The sequence below is a fragment of the Podarcis bocagei genome, assembly GCF_964188305.1.
Source record: "Podarcis bocagei genome assembly, chromosome: 7".
Taxonomy (NCBI): Eukaryota; Metazoa; Chordata; class Lepidosauria; order Squamata; family Lacertidae; genus Podarcis; species Podarcis bocagei.
This window is the reverse complement of record NC_138132.1, coordinates 7279444-7297897: the sequence shown is the minus strand read 5'-3', so window position 1 is coordinate 7297897 and position 18454 is coordinate 7279444. Positions and strand designations below refer to the sequence as shown.

The following is an 18454-nucleotide window of genomic DNA, read 5'->3' as shown; positions in this document are numbered from 1 at the left end:
TATGCCCTTGGTCACACCAGAGGCCCATTGGCTTCCTTGGCCAAAGTGTTAGGTGGCTCCCACAATCCTTTGCACTTGTGCCAGAAGCTCATTGGGTCCCTAGTCCTAAAGGCATGGCGGCTCCCATGATCCTTTGCAGCCTGACTGGGTTCTAGCTAGTGCCTTGTAGTATCTTGCCCAGCTAAGAAGCCCATTGGCTAAAGTGAAGAGCCACTCCCACAATGCTTTGCTGTTATACTTCAGCCAAGCTAGACGCCCGTTGACTTTCTTGGCCAACATCCAGGAAAACTCCCACAATCCTTTGCGTTGTCCTCGGCCTGAGATGTGTGGGCGGGATTCGTTTTAACGATTAGAGTGGATAGGCCTTTTGTGGAGGGAAAATCCCGCCTCCTGTTTTATTTTATTGGCTCAAACTCACAAGGGACGGAGGGGGGACTGAAATCGCACTCACCAATTAAAATAAAGAGCACGGGCTTTAAGTCCAATGGTTTTCAGCGAGCAGGGCGACGGACACAAAAACTAGCCAATAAAATTGACGCAGAGAGACAATGCGTTCCGTTATAGGAACAAATACGCACGAGGGTGTCTTCTTTCGATATGGCCCAATCAGACTTTGGGTTGCTATGATGGATACTCCAAGTACCCAATAAGACAACAGGAGCGAACTGCAGCGTTTTCTGGGAGCCAACGGTTTTCTGGAGAAGAAGGAGGGCGCTCCATGAGAGGCAATGCGGTGGGGCGGGATGCCGACTGGAGAGACGTCGTTTCCGTCCAATTAATTTGAAGGGACGTCTGATGGACGCTGCCGCCGCCCAACCGGGCTCGCCGAGCCTCTTGAAAAGCAGGCACGAAAGCGAATCAAGCCGGCAGGCGGGAGACACCCGATCCAATGGCGTCGGAGGGCGGGACGCAGGTGGGTAAGGGAGCCGCTGGACCCAATGGGCGCCTGGGCGCTGCTGAATGACGGGAGGCGCGCCCAATCGAGGCGTACCTAAGGTGGGAGCGAGGGTGGGCTGCTGTAGTGCGGGCGCCATGTCGCGGCGGAGGTGGCGCGGTTCGCAGAGCGGCGAGGGCGGCGGCGGCGGCTCGGGACGCGGCGGAGAGATGGTGAAGATGGCCGGCGGAGGCGGAGGAGGCGGGTCGGGGCGCTACTATGGGGGAGGCCCTGACGGCGGCCGCGCGCCCAAGCGCCAGAAAACGGAAAACGCGGATCACGGCCCGGGAGGAGCGGCCGGCGGAGGCGGGGTGAGGAGAGCCAGGGCTGGCGGCGGGGCGGGATGGGCCTGAGGAGAAGGAGGAGGAAGGCCGCGCGGCGGTACTTGGCGGGGTGGGGGGGGGTGAGGGGACGTGCGCGCGCAGCGTGGAAAACGAAGCGAAACGGGCCTGGTGGCGGAACCTCCATGCGCAGGAGCAGCCTACCCCTCCCGGGAACTTCGCGCCGCCTTCGCTGGACGTAGCGGAAGCTCCAGAGCGGAGCCTCCACGTGCGGGAGCAGCCTACCAGAGGCAGGCGGGCGTCTGCCTTTCCACGCGTGCGCCGGCTTTCCTAAGGGGGAAACAAGGGCCCTACTTCTACGCGAATGCAATTCTGGTTCTAAACGCAGCATAAGGGGTCTCTCTAGTATAGTGTATTTTTCAGTATAGCATATTTTATTGTATAGTATAGTGTATTTAAAAATGGGGTTTCAGAGTTTTTAAGGGTTTTTGAATGTTTTATGTAGTATTTTAATTTCATTGTTCTGTATGGGACAATGGCAATAAAGAGATCGTATGTCGTATTGTATATCTAACCCTAAAAACGCTTTGGATTCCATATTCGGTGTAGTGCATGCAGACGTACAGTACGTAAACACACACATATACAGTGGTACCTCGGGTTACAGACTCCGCTAGCCCAGAAATAGTACCTCGGGTTAATAATAATATATTACAGTGGTACCTCAGGTTAAGTACTTAATTCGTTCCGGAGGTCCATTCTTAACCTGAAACTGTTCTTAACCTGAAGCACCACTTTAGCTAATGGGGCCTCCTGCTGCCGCCGCCGGAGCCCGATTTCTGTTCTCATTCTGAAGCAAAGTTCTTAACCTGAAGCACTATTTCTGGGTTAGCGGAGTCTGTAACCAGAAGCGTATGTAACCCGAGGTACCACTGTATTTATCCCCAGCCACTCTGGGCGGCTTCCAACAAAACACTAAAATACACTAACCTATTAAACATTTAAAGCTTCCCTAAACAGGGCTGCCTTTAGATGTCTTCTAAAAGTTTGGTAGTTATTTTTCTCTTTGACATTGGTGGAAGGGCGTTCCACAGGGCGGGTGCCACTACTGAGAAGGCCCTCTGCCTGGTTCCCTGTAACTTGGCTTCTCGCAGCAAGGGAACCGCCAGAAGGCCCTCGGTGCTGGACCTCAGTGTCCGGGCAGAACGATGGAGGTGGAGACGCTCCTTCAGGTATTAAGAGGTATTAAGGGTTAAGAACTTTGCTTCAGGATGAGAACAGAAATCACACGGCGGCAGCATTAGCTAAAGTGGTGGTTCAGGTTACGAACAGTTTCAGGTTAAGAACAGACCGCCAGAACGAATTAAGTTCTTAACTGGAGGTACCACTGTAGATAGATATAGGTACAGTGGTACCTCGGGTTACATACGCTTCAGGTTACAGACTCGGGTTGAGAAATTTGCTTCAGGGTGAGAACAGAAATCGTGCAGCGGTGGCGCGGCGGCAGCAGGAGGCCCCATTAGCTAAAGTGGTGCTTCAGGTTAAGAACAGACTTCCAGAACGAATTAAGTTCTTAACCCAAGGTACCACTGTACATGTTTATAAAGGCACACAAGGAGACCTGTGTAAACCTGCAGTTCAGCTGCCTCGTTTTTTTGCAAAATTTGGGAGGGTGCTGTTTTTTCCCCAGGTGACAAAGATGCAGCCCATAATAGTCCCTGCTGAATGCCAGGCACATGACAAAGGCCTCATTATTTTAGCAGGTATTTTAAGGCAGTTCTTTTGCTTTTGTAATGAATATTCATGGCTCTTACTCTCTTTATGATGGTTGTTTTTTAAAAAAAAAATCCCCACCACTTAGAAATTCTGAATGAATACATAGCTAAATCCGAAGCGGAGTACGCCCATTGAAACCTATGAAACAGTTGTAGTCCAAAACATGGAGGGCAGCAGAGTGAGAAAGAATGTACTGACGTAATTGAACAGGGTAGTAGTAGGTGTGAGGTGGTGCTGCTTTGTGCTCCACTAAAGGACTCTTTGGGGACGCGGGTGGCGCTGTGGGTTAAACCACAGCCTCGGGCTTGCCGATCAGAAGGTCAGTGGTTCGAATCCCCGCGACGGGGTGAGCTCCCGTTGCTCGGTCCCAGCTCCTGCCCACCTAGCAGTTCAAAAGCACATCAAAGTGCAAGTAGATAAATAGGTACCGCTCCGGCGGGAAGGTAAACGGCGTTTCCATGTGCTGCTCTGGTTCGCCAGAAGCGGCTTAGTCATGCCGGCTCCCTCGGCCAATAAAGCGAGATGAGCGCCACAACCCCAGAGTCAGTCACGACTGGACCTAATGGTCAGGGGTTCCTTTACCTAAGGGACTCTTTATCTTTAGCAACTGCCACAAACTTTGATGGCTGGTAGACTGGGTGACACTTTAAAATAGACATTACACCTGTGAAGTAGAGGGACTTAACTCATAACTTGCAAGCAGAGCCTGGGAGTACAGGGCAGCATAGCTCTCAAGTACCAGATACAAGGCACAGAACATGGGGTCGTTGTCACCATCTCTCCTCCGATTCTGCACCAATTGGAAATGGCAAGCTCAGTAAGATGGTGCCCTTCATTCTGATTCACAGGGTTTTCCCTTCGCCTCGTCCTTAATGCAGAGGCAAAGTAGTGTGTTGCTAATAAAGTTATATTGATAATAGGAGAAAGTTTAGGTTTTTTTAAAAAAATTAACCCCAAATTTGCTATAGTTCAGCTGCCAAAAGCAAATTTCAGGAAAAGCAAACAGCTCCCCCCTAATACATCGTGGTGTGGAGGAAATAAAATGTAGTAACAGTGGTGGATACATCTGGGAAGAATACCTTGCTCCACACACTCTGTGAGGTGCTAGGCAGGACAAAAGCTCTTTTTCAGATTTCTGATGGGATTAGGACAGTTCATTGCTAACACAGTGGAACCACAGGCATGAAGCAGTCGCAGAACCTTGGATGAGGGTTTGTGTTGAAATAAGGACTGAACCTCTTGGCCAGAGGTGGCCAACCTTTATTGACCAGAGGGCCACATTAACTTCTAGCTCACCCTCCTGGAGCCACATATGAGTGCTGGCTGTGGCTGCACCACGCTTGGGTATGAGAGCCAGCATGGTGTGGTGGTTAAGAGCGGTGGACTCGTAATCTGGGGAACCGGGTTCGCGTCTCCGCTCCTCCACATGCAGCTGCTGGGTGACCTTGGGCCAGTCACACTTCTCTGAAGTCTCTCAGCCCCACTCACCTCACAGAGTGTTTGTTGTGGGGGAGGAAGGGAAAGGAGAATGTTAGCCACTTTGAGACTCCTTTGGGTAGTGATAAAGTGGGATATCAAATCCAAACTCCTCTTCTTCTGTACTCGGCTAGCACATACAGGTAAACACACAAAGGTGCAGATTAGCCAAGGGGGATGATTATTGCCCCTTCTCCACTCATCGAGTGATGCTGTCATCAGGGTGTTGGGCTCATCCACCTCAGCACTGTCTCTACTTTTGCCTCTGCCACCAAAATTGGGATGGGGACATAAAAAGTGCTTGGTATCAGGCCGCCAAACTAAGACAAATCCAGAGATCCTCAGCTAGTGAACTCCACTGTCTGCTACTAGCAACATGGACATCTCTGGAAGAAGTTTGATTGGCTTGTGAGAGGTGAGAGGAAATAATGATGACTTGAATAGAGGGTGCTTTTCACAGTGTGCCCAGATTGAGAATAGGGAGACTTTTGTAACCATCAGTTGCAAAGTAGTCTCCCCCCCCCCAAAAAAAAAGAGTCTCAGATGAAGGCATGAGTCTTAATTTCTCTGGGGGAAATAACTGTCTTCTACCGTTCTTAGCAGTAACCTCTCCAGATCTTTGCTCAGACTGACAAGACTGGTTTTGTTTTGTTATTTTAAAAATAAAGAGTCTAGGTTTTTTCAAATTTACTTGCCATTGGGAGGGGTAGTTACTTTTCTCACAGAAAAAAAAGTGACTTTGTGGTGTTGGAAATGAAGCCTATATTTTGATCTAGAAATGTGTAGTATCAGGATGGAGCCTGCTCTTAATTGTTAAGTATATAAAATAAAATGCCTGAGTGTAGCAAAGGAGGCTTTGGAGAGTCAAGTTAATACAAAAAGTTTTTCCTTAATGTTTGATTACTCCACTGAGGAGGTTCCATGTCTTTTTGCTTGTGGGGCAATTCCTAGCGAGAACTAACCTTTGTGTAAAGAGGCTATTCTTCATTTGCAGCTAGAGTGGTTTGCAGTAGAGAACAAAGTTTTTCTCTTCTTTCGCCCCTGGCAGGAGAACTATGATGATCCCCACAAACCAGCTGCTTCCCCTGTCGTCCACATCAGGGGCCTGATCGATGGTGTTGTGGAAGCTGACCTTGTAGAGGCCCTGCAGGAATTTGGCCCCATAAGGTTAGGAGTGGGCAAATTGGGCATCTGACGAGATGGAATGGAGGGTGGTTGGACGTTTGTGTGGTGCTGACTATTTTGGCAGTGTAAGCAGTCTGGTTCCTTTTCTTCCCCCAAGCTATGTGGTGGTGATGCCCAAAAAGAGGCAGGCTCTGGTGGAGTTTGAGGATATCTTGGGAGCCTGCAACGCTGTGAACTACGCAGCTGACAACCAGATCTACATCGCTGGGCACCCAGCCTTTGTCAACTACTCCACCAGCCAGAAGATTTCACGCCCCGGCGACTCGGATGATTCTAGGGGAGTCAACAATGTTCTTCTCTTCACCATCCTGAACCCCATCTACTCCATCACAACGGTGCGTAGTGATGCTGGGTGTACTCAGCCAGAAACACTTGAACGTAATTGGTCCATGTCTTTGTTGGGGGCCCCAGGGTTCATTTCAAACACGGTGCAGATGAACAAATTATAGTTGCCAGGATAATTGCTGTCGTTGCAAGTCCATCCAGGTCCACAAAATAGCTTGCCTGGATCCTAGGGTGGATGGCAGCAGTGTGTTCCATTGTTTTTTGAAGATGCTCTGTTGCCTTTTCTCCGTTGCCTGTGGTCTTCTGACTAGTACTCAGATCTACTAGGTTAGTGTCTGACCTTCCAGATGTTGGACTCCAGGTCCCATCAGTCTTTTTCACCGTGGCCAATGATCAGGGACTAGGAGGGTTGTAGGCCAACAACATCTTAAAGGCCATATGTTCCCCAGTTTTAAAAATATGCAATTGTTTTTCATCTTACAGGATGTGCTGTACACCATCTGCAACCCATGTGGCCCAGTGCAGCGGATTGTTATCTTCCGAAAGAATGGTGTCCAGGCTATGGTGGAATATCCTTTTTCCCCCTGGTGTCTAGGAAACCTGTAGTAATTGAACCATGTTTGTCCTTGGAATAGTTCAAAATAAGTGCCTAGCAGCTTGGGCAAACAAATTGCTTTTATCTGTTGTCTCAGGCTTTTTGACAATAACATTTGCTGTGCTACTAGCCTGAAGAAAGATTATTACTGTTCTGTCTTCATTTGAGTTTCAGTGAGTAGTCTCCTACTTCAGCTCCTCAGAAGACAGTTGCAGTGGTACCTCGGTTTTCGAACGCCTCCATAGTCAAACATTTTGGAACTCGGAACGCCGAAAACCCAGAAGTGCACCTTGGAAGTCGAACAGGAAACACGGCTCCTGTTTTGAGTTTTTCATTTTGAGACTTCCACTTCCGGTTTTCTGACATTTCAGAACTTGAACAGACTTCCGGAACGGATTATGTCCGAAAACCGAGGTACCACTGTACTTCTGTTTTGTGGACTCCCTTGACCAGGGGTAGGCAACCTAAGGCCCATGGGCCACAAGCAGCCCACGGGTCGTTTAACCGGCCCACGAGCTGCCCCCGAACCAAGCCGCCCACTTGGCGAGTCCCTGCGTGTTGCGCTAAACCGGCGCAAAGCAGCGCGGGGGCTTGCTTCCGCAGCACCAGAAATCTGAAATCACGTCTACGCAGATGCTGGTAATCGTGTCTGCACCAGATGCAAATGCCGAAAATCGCGGGCACTCACATTCGCGTGTAATCCAGCCCACGGAGGGATCTCCGCTGGAGTGAACCGGCCCAGGCGAGGTAAACCTTGCCGACCCCTGCCCTTGATAGTCTGCTCTACTGTGAGAGCATAGGTTTACAAATCCCCAAGTCCTGTTTGAGCCTCTGGCTTTGGTCAAGGCCTGGAGCCATCTGGGAATTGGCAGAACACTGTGTCAGGCTTGTTCACGCGGCCCTCACCTGATTACCTGAGCACTATGCTTGCACACCACAAGTATCTCCACCACTAACCTGAAGGAGCAGTCTCTACAATAGAAGGCAAGAGGCAATTGCAGTTTCAGTGGGGTGGGTTTAGTTCTGAATGCATGTGATCTCAAGCTGGACATATGAGGTGGAAGGGAAGGCAATTCTAAGACACTGATGTACGTCTGAAAGGGTCCAACAACAAGAACTTCAAAGTTGAAGCATTAAGTTTTTCCGATGGCCAAAAGGCTGCCCCAATTTCTCCAAGGCTTCCTTAACACTACAAACATTTGACTCTGTGCAGAGCGCTCAGAGAGCAAAAGCTTCTCTGAATGGGGCTGACATTTATTCTGGATGTTGTACTCTGAAGATTGAATACGCAAAGGTGAGTGTCGCTTTGAAGAATTTGATAGGGTTCTTTGTGCCTGTAGAAGCATCTTCTGTGTGATCCTTGGTGAATTGAAAGGGAGATGACCCTTGCCATCAAAAATTTGTATAAGTATTCTGTCCCTTAGTTCAGGTATGTCACTCCCTGTTCCAGGGCTTGTGGAACAGGGCTATTCTACAATATGTTTTTTCCAGCCCTAAAGCCTCCCTTTCTAATGCTGCTCCCTCAAAAAAAACACCCACTCCTAAAACATACTGGTTTGTGCTCTGATTTGTGTTGAGTCTTGCTTTCTCATCCAACACAGCATTAGCTACATTATGTTACTGCTGGCCATAAGGGGAATCACAAAAGTGGAAAGGGCGTGAAGTCTACACATGCTGACTAATCAGTGGAACATGTTGTTAAAAAATTGTGGCTAACAGCAAAGAAGACTCAAAATGCATGGGGGAATAAGTATATGGGTTGTTGCCTGCAGTAGCAAAAAGTACACCTGCCAAGTTAATGTTACTGACTAATGGGCTAAAGTTGGGTCAGTAATGGTCACTGTACCTTGTTAATGGCTCTTAGACTGAACTGGGTGAATTGCTGGTCTTCCCTAACCTGTGTACTGTATTGCACTCAACCATCAGTGCAGTCAAGCTTTTGGAAGAGGCGTAGCTAAGGGTTGGCCACATAATTTGGACATCTTGCATTACTTTTGTACGGCCGTGTGTGTTTGTTTTTTAGCCAACCCGCCTGAATGTGTTCAAGAACGACCAAGACACATGGGACTACACCAACCCTAACCTCAGTGGACAAGGTAACCTTGATAGACTGCTTTGCAGCCACACATGAACCCTTGCCTTTCCCGTTGAGTAGCACACTTCATATATCTGATTTGTGTGATGTAATGCCATTTGCCTGCTGTCCAGCATTGTGGCTGATTTTGGAAGTCTTGAGCTAGTGCAGCTGTGCTTTGACTTCTGACGTTTTTTGTAAGGCGTTATCAGGCCACCAGAGCCTTTTATGAAGGAGGCCTAATAAGACATTTAAGATACGCGGTTGTAAATAGTGACAAGTAGTTTTGAAGGGAAGTGTGCATTCTCATTGGCATGTTTAAGGTCTCCGGGACAACAATGAATTCACTTCCTCCACCCAGTATAGGCAGGGCCATGGGACCAGGCTTCAGTCACAGCGCCAGTTTCTCTGGCTCCACCTTCCTTTCCTTCCCTTGCCTAGGATAGTCTCCAATCTACTTGTGGCAAGATTCGAGAACTGGAACACAGCATTGGGAATATGGTGGCACAGTTAAAAGGAGGTGGTTCCTGAAGTTGAACTTCAGGGCACGTGTGGAGCCTGTGTAAGGTACAGCTAACCAGGGTGAAGAACGGGCATCGCTAATACTATTTTGCAAAAGGCAACGCCAAATGGACTTTCAGGAAGCGCTTGATCCTGGAGGTATCACTTCAGGGAATGGCTGTTCTCATCTGCTTGAAAAACAAGGTGCATTGTTGAAAGCAGGAGCGTCAAAATGGCCTGTTGCCCCAACCCTGATCCAGCTGGGGGTGGTTGCATAGCACGCCTGCCATTCAGTGGGTTGGGTGTGGGCTCCTTCCCCCTGAGAAGTCTCAGGTGACACCTTGCTGTGCACATAGCACAGAGATGGTGAAGGAAGGGGGCTTTGCTCAGGCCGGAGGTAAAGCTGTGCATTAAGCTCACAGATATTTTTAGGGGCGAGGAATGTGGCCTTTCAGCTGGTGGTCTCAAGCGCCATTTCCTTGAAAGTGGAATTAAGGAGGATGAACAAGTTAGAACGTTAACATGCTCCAGGTCAGCCCACAATCGGCTGAAGAGCAGTGTCTTGGTTTCTGAACCGGAGGGGAGTGGCAGGTCTTATCTGACCCACCTTATTTTAGCGGCTTGTGTGATGCTGTCTTTTTGTGTGTTACACCGAAAGCAGTGTAATTCACACAACAGGCATTAAATTGGCTTAAAGATGGGGTTTGTGTGGTCTTGGACCCTTAATACTTCCACGTTGCCCTGCCTTCCTCCACGGATGTAGAGATCACCGAGTGCTGCAGGAAAGCAGTTCTGGGGGGCGGACTGGAGGAAGCTGTTGATCAAGGGGGCTGGCCAAGGTCATTTTGGGCCCCACCCCTTAGCAAAGCAAGCAATGGCATTACATGACTTGACATGAACATGACTCACTTTCTCCTCCAAGGTACATAACTAGAAGATTGTACAGATTGGCAGTGGCTAGTTGGCAGGGCTGTGCAATTCAGTTAGCTGCCTCCTGGCTCTCCTGTCTTTAGGCTGGGCAAAGAGGAGGTACACTAACCTGGCCTTTCCCCAGCTCTGAACAGTGCGTTCACACATGACCCTGGGGGAACCGTATGCTACTGCAGCCGAAGTCCTGAATTGCCTGTGATCTGCCTTCTGCTACACACGCTTTAACACCACACAGTGTAGGAAAAAAAGCCAACCTTCCACTAGCTCTGCCTGGAGAAAACACGCAGCATCTTAACAAAGTACCTGAAAAGCAGCAGATTTGAGTTCCAATTCTTTTACATCAAGAACACCACACCGTGATCCAAGAAACATCTACAAGCACAGAGTGAGACAGAGAGAGAATGAGAGAGAGAAAGACGCACCAGGCCACGACATTCTTACAAATCCAAAACAAACAAACCAAAACTTGAACCCAAGAATGTTACACAGAAACTAGGAAAACACAGACCAGATGGGTCTCAGACAAATGCACCAGCGCTCTTACCGGAGAACGGAGTAGATCCCAGAGACCCTCCAAGACATAGGACGCTCTCCATATCAACACGGTTTGGTTTGGGAGGGCAGTTTATCACTCCTTTTCTCGCAGTCCACGGCTGCCAACATTTATCAGCGCCGAGCGGAGACAGACAAAAAAACACCAAGTACCCAGAGCCCCCAGCTCCCTAGAGACTTGGGGGTGCTTTCTGCTCCAGGGGGCACTTGGGATCCAAGGCACATTCCATTATCAGAGGAGAGACATGCACATGGGAGACCTACACAGAGCCAGAAGCACCAAACCTGTTAACAGCACATGACAAAAACATCAGGAGATGCAACACGGAAGGGACACTCATTATTACACCTTTGTTATGTCCTTTTTTTCCTTGATACCATCTGAAGACAAACAAAAACATCTCTGTGAGCCCTATTTTTACTTTAAAAAACTTTTTTTTACTTGAAATTGTATCAGTTTGGTGCCTGTTGACTTGTATTTGACTCTGAAACCATGTAACGCAGGGTCGCAGTGTATGTTTGATGGGACGCCATCTTTCAGAACTGTGCTTACACTGTTGAAGCGTCCAATGGTAAGAGAAATGCAGAATATGTATGTGACAATGGACATTGTACTGTGTACTACTGCTGTAAGTAGCCCTTTTCAATCTTTGTAATGACTATCGAAATAAACTGCAAAACACCCCTTTTTTTTTGTTTTGTTAGAGCAACAGTGATATTGTATGGATTGCTTAAATTCTTCTGCCTTGTATACAATCACGTGTTTTAACTTGACTGCTGTTTTTTTTGCTTTGCTTTTGGCGTACTCTCCTCAGTCTCTCGCTTAGTCCCTTTACCTTTGCTAGGGTTGGGCGGGGATGTTAGTTTTTTATATTCTTATTCTTGTTGCCCTGAGTAGAACTGTCAAGTCCTTTGACTCCCTTCTCCTCTTCCTCCCTGCTCCCCTCAGCGAAGGTCACCTATCTTTATAACTCGTTTCCATGTTGATAAGGTTTGGCATGCTCTCAGACACCACAGGGTGCAGAAATTGAACTTCACTTAGGCCAAAAAGCAGCTGTTTCGAGGAGAACACTGGATCCAAATGCAAACCTGTGCCGACCACGACCTCGGAGTAGGTCAGACAAGTGGCAGTGCTCTGCTTAAAAGGCATATCAGCCTAGAAAAAATGGCTGGATTTGTAGCATTGCAAGAGAAAGCAAAATGTCCCCTTCCAGAGCTGCTGCCCCTCCTCCCTAGCTCAAAGTTTGTGTTTGGGGGGTGGGGTGGAGCTATTTGTCTGCCTCAGGAGAAGAGTTAGGTGCACTTTGGACCCTTGAAAATGGGTAGACCTTTCGCCACCTGTCTTCCAGTGGCTGGAGGCAGATCTTATTCTCAAGGTGTTGGAAATATTTAACTTAAGGGAGAGCCATGGGGGTGGACTTGTGACTTTCTAGCATCCAACACGTGCCCCAGAGATACAAGTGTCGGGCTTTTGCTGTCTTTTCCTAATGGCCTCCTCTTTTTGGACAGGTGAGCCAGGTGGGAACCCCAACAAGCGTCAGAGGCAGCCTCCTCTCCTTGGGGACCATCCGGCTGAATATGGTAAGAAGCCGGCACACAGCAGCAGCATCCAGGGGAACAAACCCCAAATCTCTAGCCTCGCCTTGAGCTCTCGATGTTTGTTCCCTCCCCAGGAGGACCTCACGGTGGCTACCACGGGCACTATCACGATGAAGGCTATGGCCCTCCACCGCCTCATTATGAAGGGAGGCGGATGGGCCCACCTGTCGGGGGCCGCCATAGGGGGCCGAGCCGCTACGGGCCTCAGTATGGACACCCCCCTCCTCCACCCCCACCCCCAGAGTATGGCCCCCATGCTGACAGCGCAGTCCTGATGGTTTATGGCTTGGATCAGTCGAAGATGAACTGTGACAGAGTGTTCAACGTCTTCTGCCTGTACGGAAACGTGGAGAAGGTAATTAAACTGACTGTCTCCTTCTCCCAGAGCCTGCTCTGTCTTGCTCCTCTTACCCAAATTTGAGAATCTCGGTCTCAGTCGGAGAACACATGTTGAGCTTGCTGGCAAAACGACAGTGCAGTTCTGCTTGCCATCGTGATGATGGATGGGCCTAGATTATCTTTCAGCAGTAGAGGTTAGGCAGCAGAAGATTACTCTTCCCCCGTGATTCAGAAGCAGACCTGTGCAAATGACTTGATGCCACTGGGAAGAGACACACTCAGTTCTCTTTGCTGAGCTCTAGCTCTCAGCTCTCTTTGTCATTGAGATTACTTCCTTGTCTCGTCTTCAGGCTCTTAAGTCAATAAGAGGGTGGCCACCTCTTTTCAGTAGCCCCATCTCCTCTTCCTCTCTCTGTTCATACCACCCACTTGTGTGCCTCATCTTTCTGGGGCCATTCCACCAACACACCCAGAGTGATGAGCAGGGCAAAGCGAGCAAAGATTGCTGCTGCTGTTCTTGTTCCTTGTTCCTCTCACTGCTCTCTGTTGAGGTCAGATGAACAGGCAGCAACAGGAAAAAGGAAGAGAAGGGACACCTGGAGGTGTTGGTTGAAGCAGATACTTGATAATGTCAACCCCTGAAACTGATGAGCGTGAAATTTGATGGCAGTAGGATTCTTTCTGGGGGCTTTCTGATACTGGGAATTTACTCTTTTGAGAAGACAATTTTCATAGGTTCTCAGTCATTGAAAGTTGAACCAGAGTACCCAGAATGCCAAGAGTATCGAACCTCGTTCCTAATGCACCTGGAAAACAGGGCTGAGTTTTAAAAAGGCAAGTGGTTGCTGAGTAAGGGAAGCTCATACTTGCAATTCAATTCAAAAATGTGCCTCCTGCAAACCGGTGGCCAAATGAAAGATGGTGGCGGGATTGGCTAAGGAATCTACAGGCGACTGAGGAAAGTTAATACTGGTTACACTCTTGTGCCCAGTGTCCACACAGTAAATGCCTCCTAAAATGAGTGCAGGTTTGTGGCTGTACCTTGGGGGGTTTTGTCTCCAAAATGGATCGATCTATGCCAACCGTTGATTGTGTTTCAACAAAGGTTTGTGTTTTGTTAGGTGAAGTTCATGAAGAGCAAGCCTGGAGCTGCCATGGTGGAGATGGCTGACGGTTATGCGGTGGACCGAGCAATCACTCACCTGAACAACAACTTCATGTTTGATCAAAAGCTGAATGTATGGTGAGTGCTGCTACCCCTAATTTTCATCAGGGCTCGCTCATTCATTTATATATATATATATATATATATATATATATATATATATATATATATATATATATATATATATATAAAAAACATATCATTTTCAACCGTAGTTAAACATACTTTTACATCTTCTTCAATTTTTTTGACTTCCATCAGTCCTGTCTGAAAATTTTCCAATCTAATCTCCTAGTATGCATTTCTTATTTTTCCTATCACATTTCAAACTCATAACCAATATCTCTATCTTTTCCTACTTTGTAACACTTCGTATATTTCTCCTTACAAAACTTCTTGTAGTCCTACTAGCGTAATTTGTTGATTACAGTTGCTTTTCAAATAATTCATATACTTCTTCCAATCTTCTGTAAATCTCTGGTCCCGCAGGTTTCGAATCCTTCCTGTCATTTTATCCAATTCTGCATAGTCCATTAATTTCGTCTGCCATTCTTCTTTTGTCGGAATTTCTTCTTGTTTCCATTTCTGGGCTAACAATACTCTTGCCACTGTTGCTGCATATATGAACAGTTTGACATCTTGTCTGTTAATGTCTTGGCCTATAATACCAAGTAAAAATGCTTCTGGGTTTTTTAAGAATGTATATTTCAACATCTTTTTCATCTCATTATATATCATTTCCCAGACGTTCTTTACTTTCTTACATTCCCACCACATGTGATAAAATGTTCCTTCTTTTTCTTTACATTCCCAACATTTATTATTTGTCTTACACATTTTAGCTAATTTCACTGGTGTAATATACCATCTATACATCATTTTCATCAAATTCTCTCCTCAGGGCTCATTCTGCTCGGTTCTCTGCCCTTGAAGGCTGCTCCTTGCCCTTAACATTTGCCCGCTCTTAAGCTGTGCGTTTCCTTCCGACAGTGTTTCCAAGCAACAGGCCATCATGCCTGGCCAGTCTTACGGCCTTGAAGACGGTTCATGCAGCTACAAGGATTTCAGTGGCTCTCGGAACAACAGGTTTTCAACCCCAGAGCAAGCAGCCAAGAACAGGATCCAGCACCCCAGTAATGTGCTTCATTTCTTCAATGCTCCTCTGGAGGTGACAGAAGATAACTTCTACGAGGTAATGCCTCAGGCCCATCTTGGAGTCAGGTAACATAGAAAAGGGAGTTCGGCAGTTGGTCTGGCCAAGGGAGAGTCTCAGGAGGTGTGCCAAGACCTGCTGCCCAGATGGATCACAGGCCTCGCCCGGTATTTGGCTCCCTAGGAGGATTGCCACATCATAGGTGTGGGAAGGAAGGGACTATGTGGCAGTGCTAAAACATTCTGTGAAAATATTTGTCATGTCCCCGGCACCTTACGTTGTAGATAAGAAACTGTTCGCGGTGCAAAAGCATTTTTCTTCTCTCGGATTTGGAAACGGAACATGACTTAACATGCATGTTATAAAAAAACACTGCAATCAGTTTCATAACTTAACACTTGCGTTGTATTTTTATCCTGTCAGATCTGTGATGAACTGGGGGTGAAGAGACCAGCTTCAGTCAAGGTGTTTTCGGGGAAAAGTAAGTACATGCTGCAGTTTTCAAGCCTCAAAATGCTGCTACTCAGCAAGCAGGAATAAGGGCTGGATGGTGCACTTCAGCTAGCTAGTTAAAACACCGGGCTCCACATCAGCTTGTCCATTTTACCTTATACTGGTGTTCAGAACAGTGTTTGTTGAGGCAGCAAAACTAAGGCTGGCTGCAACATGCTTTCACTTGGGCCAGGGAAGAGCCTTGAAGATTTAAATGGTGTATGGGTGGGGAAACAGCATCGTTCCCCTTTCTTAGCCACCCTAACCAACCAGCCAGCCAGCCAGTCCTGTGCACATTCTCCATGTTGGCCCAACTATGTCTTCACTGTTAACGTCTTCATAGGTGAAAGGAGCTCCTCTGGCTTGCTGGAATGGGAAACCAAGGGTGATGCCCTGGAGACTCTGGCATTCCTCAACCATTACCAGATGAAAAACCCAAGTAAGCTCTGTGGGGTGTGCATGTTGTGGGCTGGAGGCCTCCCCCCCCCCCTTACTCATTTTTTCTGGTCTCATTTTATGTAGAACAGTTTCCTCAATGGGTAATGGGTGAGCTGCTTTTTTCCTAAAACTTCCTGCTGGCAGGAAGTGGGAAGTGGGAATGCTGCCTTGTTAAGGCAGCATCATCTATATGCTCCCCCCATGTTGCTGGCCTGCAACTTCATCGTTTACCATTGGCCACACTGGCTGGGGCTGATGGGAGTTACTGTGATGTTTGAAGGGCCACAGTTTCTGCACACCTGATCTAGGGCCTACTAGAAGCTCTGCTGTTGGGCTGCTGCTGCCACTACCACGAACATAAACTATGTTGAAAAGGGCAGGGGGGAGGGCAGGTTCCTGCATGGGCTCACTGCCAACCGGGCCTAAACTTTGAGGTTCAGCCTGTATTTTAATGGGCTCATTTTTCTGACCCCCCCCCCTTTTCAATACTCTTGATACCATTGCTTTTGCCTACGTAAGTAGGCAAGCAGGTCCCATCAGATTGGTCCAAATCAGAGATCGCCAAACTTTAAAAACTTGTCCCATGAGCACACTGGCAAACTGGAGGAACTGCCATGGGGCATCCCAGCAGTGACACCTACCCCCTGGAAATTGCCCCATCTCCATTGTAAAGGTAAAGGGACCCCTGACCATTAGGTCCAGTCGCGGATGACTCGGGTTGCAGCACTCATCTCGCTTTATTGGCTGAGGGAGCCGCCGTAACAGCTTCCGGGTCATGTGGCCAGCATGACTAAGCCGCTCCTGGCAAACCAGAGCAGCGCACGGGAACGCCGTTTAGCTTCCCACTGGAGCGGTACCTATTTATCTACTTGCACTTTGAGGTGCTTTCGAACTGCTAGGTGGGCAGGAGCTGGGACTGAGCAATGGGAGCTCACCCACCTTCTGATCGGCAAGTGCTAGGCTCTGTGGTTTAATCCACAGCGCCACCCGTGTCCCTGTCTCCATTGTAGTTACCCCTAAAAAATGTTTTCTTCTGTAGCCAGTGAAGGAGTTTTTTCCAAGCTTAGTTGGAAGTGGGGGCATTTTCCCATATTGCAATTAGATGTTGTTTTTTTAAAAAGGCTTCCAGTGGCTACAATAGAATTCTTCAGTCAAGCCTGTTGGCTGTGGGGGCCTAGACTCTGCATATACACCCATGGGCATGACACATACTCTGAGTAGATTGGAGTGTGTGGAGACAACAAATCTTGAAATTTATGTAAAGCCTCTTTTCACTGGTTCATCCCTCTGAATACCCACATCCCTTGTGTTGCCACAAAAACAAATAAAGCTCTGGGGACCCTGATGCATGTCTCCTCTTCTGCCTAGATGGGCCGTATCCGTACACACTGAAACTGTGCTTCTCGACTGCTCAGCATGCCTCGTAAATTTTGTTTGGCTCCTGCCAAGGAAGACTTCCTCCGTTACTCTTTTTGTGTATGTGGGTTTTTTCAAAGTGCCCTGCATTCCTTTTTTTAAAAAAAGAAAGAAAAAGCTTAAGTAGAGGCTGCCTGCAGCTATGTCAGCTGGGAAGAAGAAGAAGCCCTGTGGAGTTCGGGCGACATTTTAAAACTATTGTACATGTGACTTGTTCCCCCCACCCCCCCAGTCTTACAATGTGCTGCCTGTGCAACTTGGCACACCTTAATAAAGCTGTTTGGAAAATACCTCTGGTGGTTGTCTATATTGGTGGTGTAGTGGGGCTCTTGAAAAAGTTTGCTTGAACTTTGGCAGGAATTTTTCAAGTACAGAGGAGGGATGTACATGGTTAGTATTGGTGTGGGGCCTTGGGGTGTGGTTTTGTCCCCTTAACCTTTGATTTCATGGAAGGAGGCATAATGGAAGACTGCTCAGAAATCAAAAACACTAGAATAATTTACTTATTTCTGGATTTATAATCTGCACTTTCATGAAAAATAATAGCAATGTGGAATGCAGCATTTAAAAATAAAATCAACAGAAAGATACAAATCATAAACACTGCTTGGATTAACAAATAAAATATTGGTAAACAAGTACGAAATACTTACTTGTCTAAACATAAACCTTTTCAAAATAGGTCTGGCAAAAAACACTCTCCTCTCTTCAATCTTTTACCAGTAGGGAGTTCCACAGGACATAGTAATTCAAATGTGGACTCAGAATCTTCCATTTCTTCTTGTATATTCTGATTTTGAGAATTTGATGTCGTAAGCAAAGACTACAGGAATAAAAAGTGCAATGGTAATGTGTGTGATGTTCTTGACTCTGTATGGTGCTCTCTCCCAGAGGGCTCAACTGTCCTATAGTCAAGGGCCAACCTTATTTACTTGGAAGTGGATTTCTCTTATGAGAGTGTGCATTTAGCAGCATTGCAGGCTAAATATTTATACAGTGCCTGCTTTAAAAATTCAGTGGCTTCCAGTCATGAACGAAACATCAAAAACTGCCATGGATGCTAAGAGGTGACCTCCACCTGCCTGCAACTGGTTTGTGTACCAGTTAAGTTTTCATACTCGCTCCAAAGTTGGAAAAACAGGTAATGAGGCGGTGTGACTGTGGTTCCTGATCTTCCCTACCATAATATTTTAACAGAAGCAACGCTTCAATTTTTGTAACGGTGAAAAACCAATGTCTATCCAGCCTTGAGTTTAGTAATAA

The 18454-nt window shown here is 47.4% G+C and overlaps 1 protein-coding gene across 1 annotated transcript; it reads left to right on the top strand.

Annotated features, from left to right (window-relative positions):
- The first annotated feature begins 1073 nt into the window (after positions 1-1073).
- Positions 1074-17481, top strand: HNRNPL (heterogeneous nuclear ribonucleoprotein L). Its single transcript, XM_081200401.1, has 13 exons — positions 1074-1245; positions 5516-5634; positions 5750-5987; positions 6421-6508; positions 7732-7826; positions 8556-8628; positions 12099-12170; positions 12263-12543; positions 13649-13770; positions 14683-14884; positions 15269-15326; positions 15681-15776; positions 17144-17481. The coding sequence occupies exons 1-13, from the start codon at positions 1105-1107 to the stop codon at positions 17200-17202; spliced, it is 1644 nt and encodes a 547-aa protein (XP_081056527.1). The 5' UTR covers positions 1074-1104; the 3' UTR covers positions 17203-17481.
- The last annotated feature ends 973 nt before the right edge of the window (positions 17482-18454 follow it).

Bases quoted from the DNA above. Each gene is read 5' to 3' on its own strand.
- HNRNPL (XM_081200401.1), top strand. From the start codon at position 1,105: ATGGTGAAGATGGCCGGCGGAGGCGGAGGAGGCGGGTCGGGGCGCTAC. The intron at 6,509-7,731 runs ATCCTTTTTCCC...CACTACAAACAT, and splicing joins TGTCCAGGCTATGGTGGAAT to TTGACTCTGTGCAGAGCGCT. The intron at 15,777-17,143 runs GTAAGCTCTGTG...TCTTCTGCCTAG, and splicing joins TTACCAGATGAAAAACCCAA to ATGGGCCGTATCCGTACACA.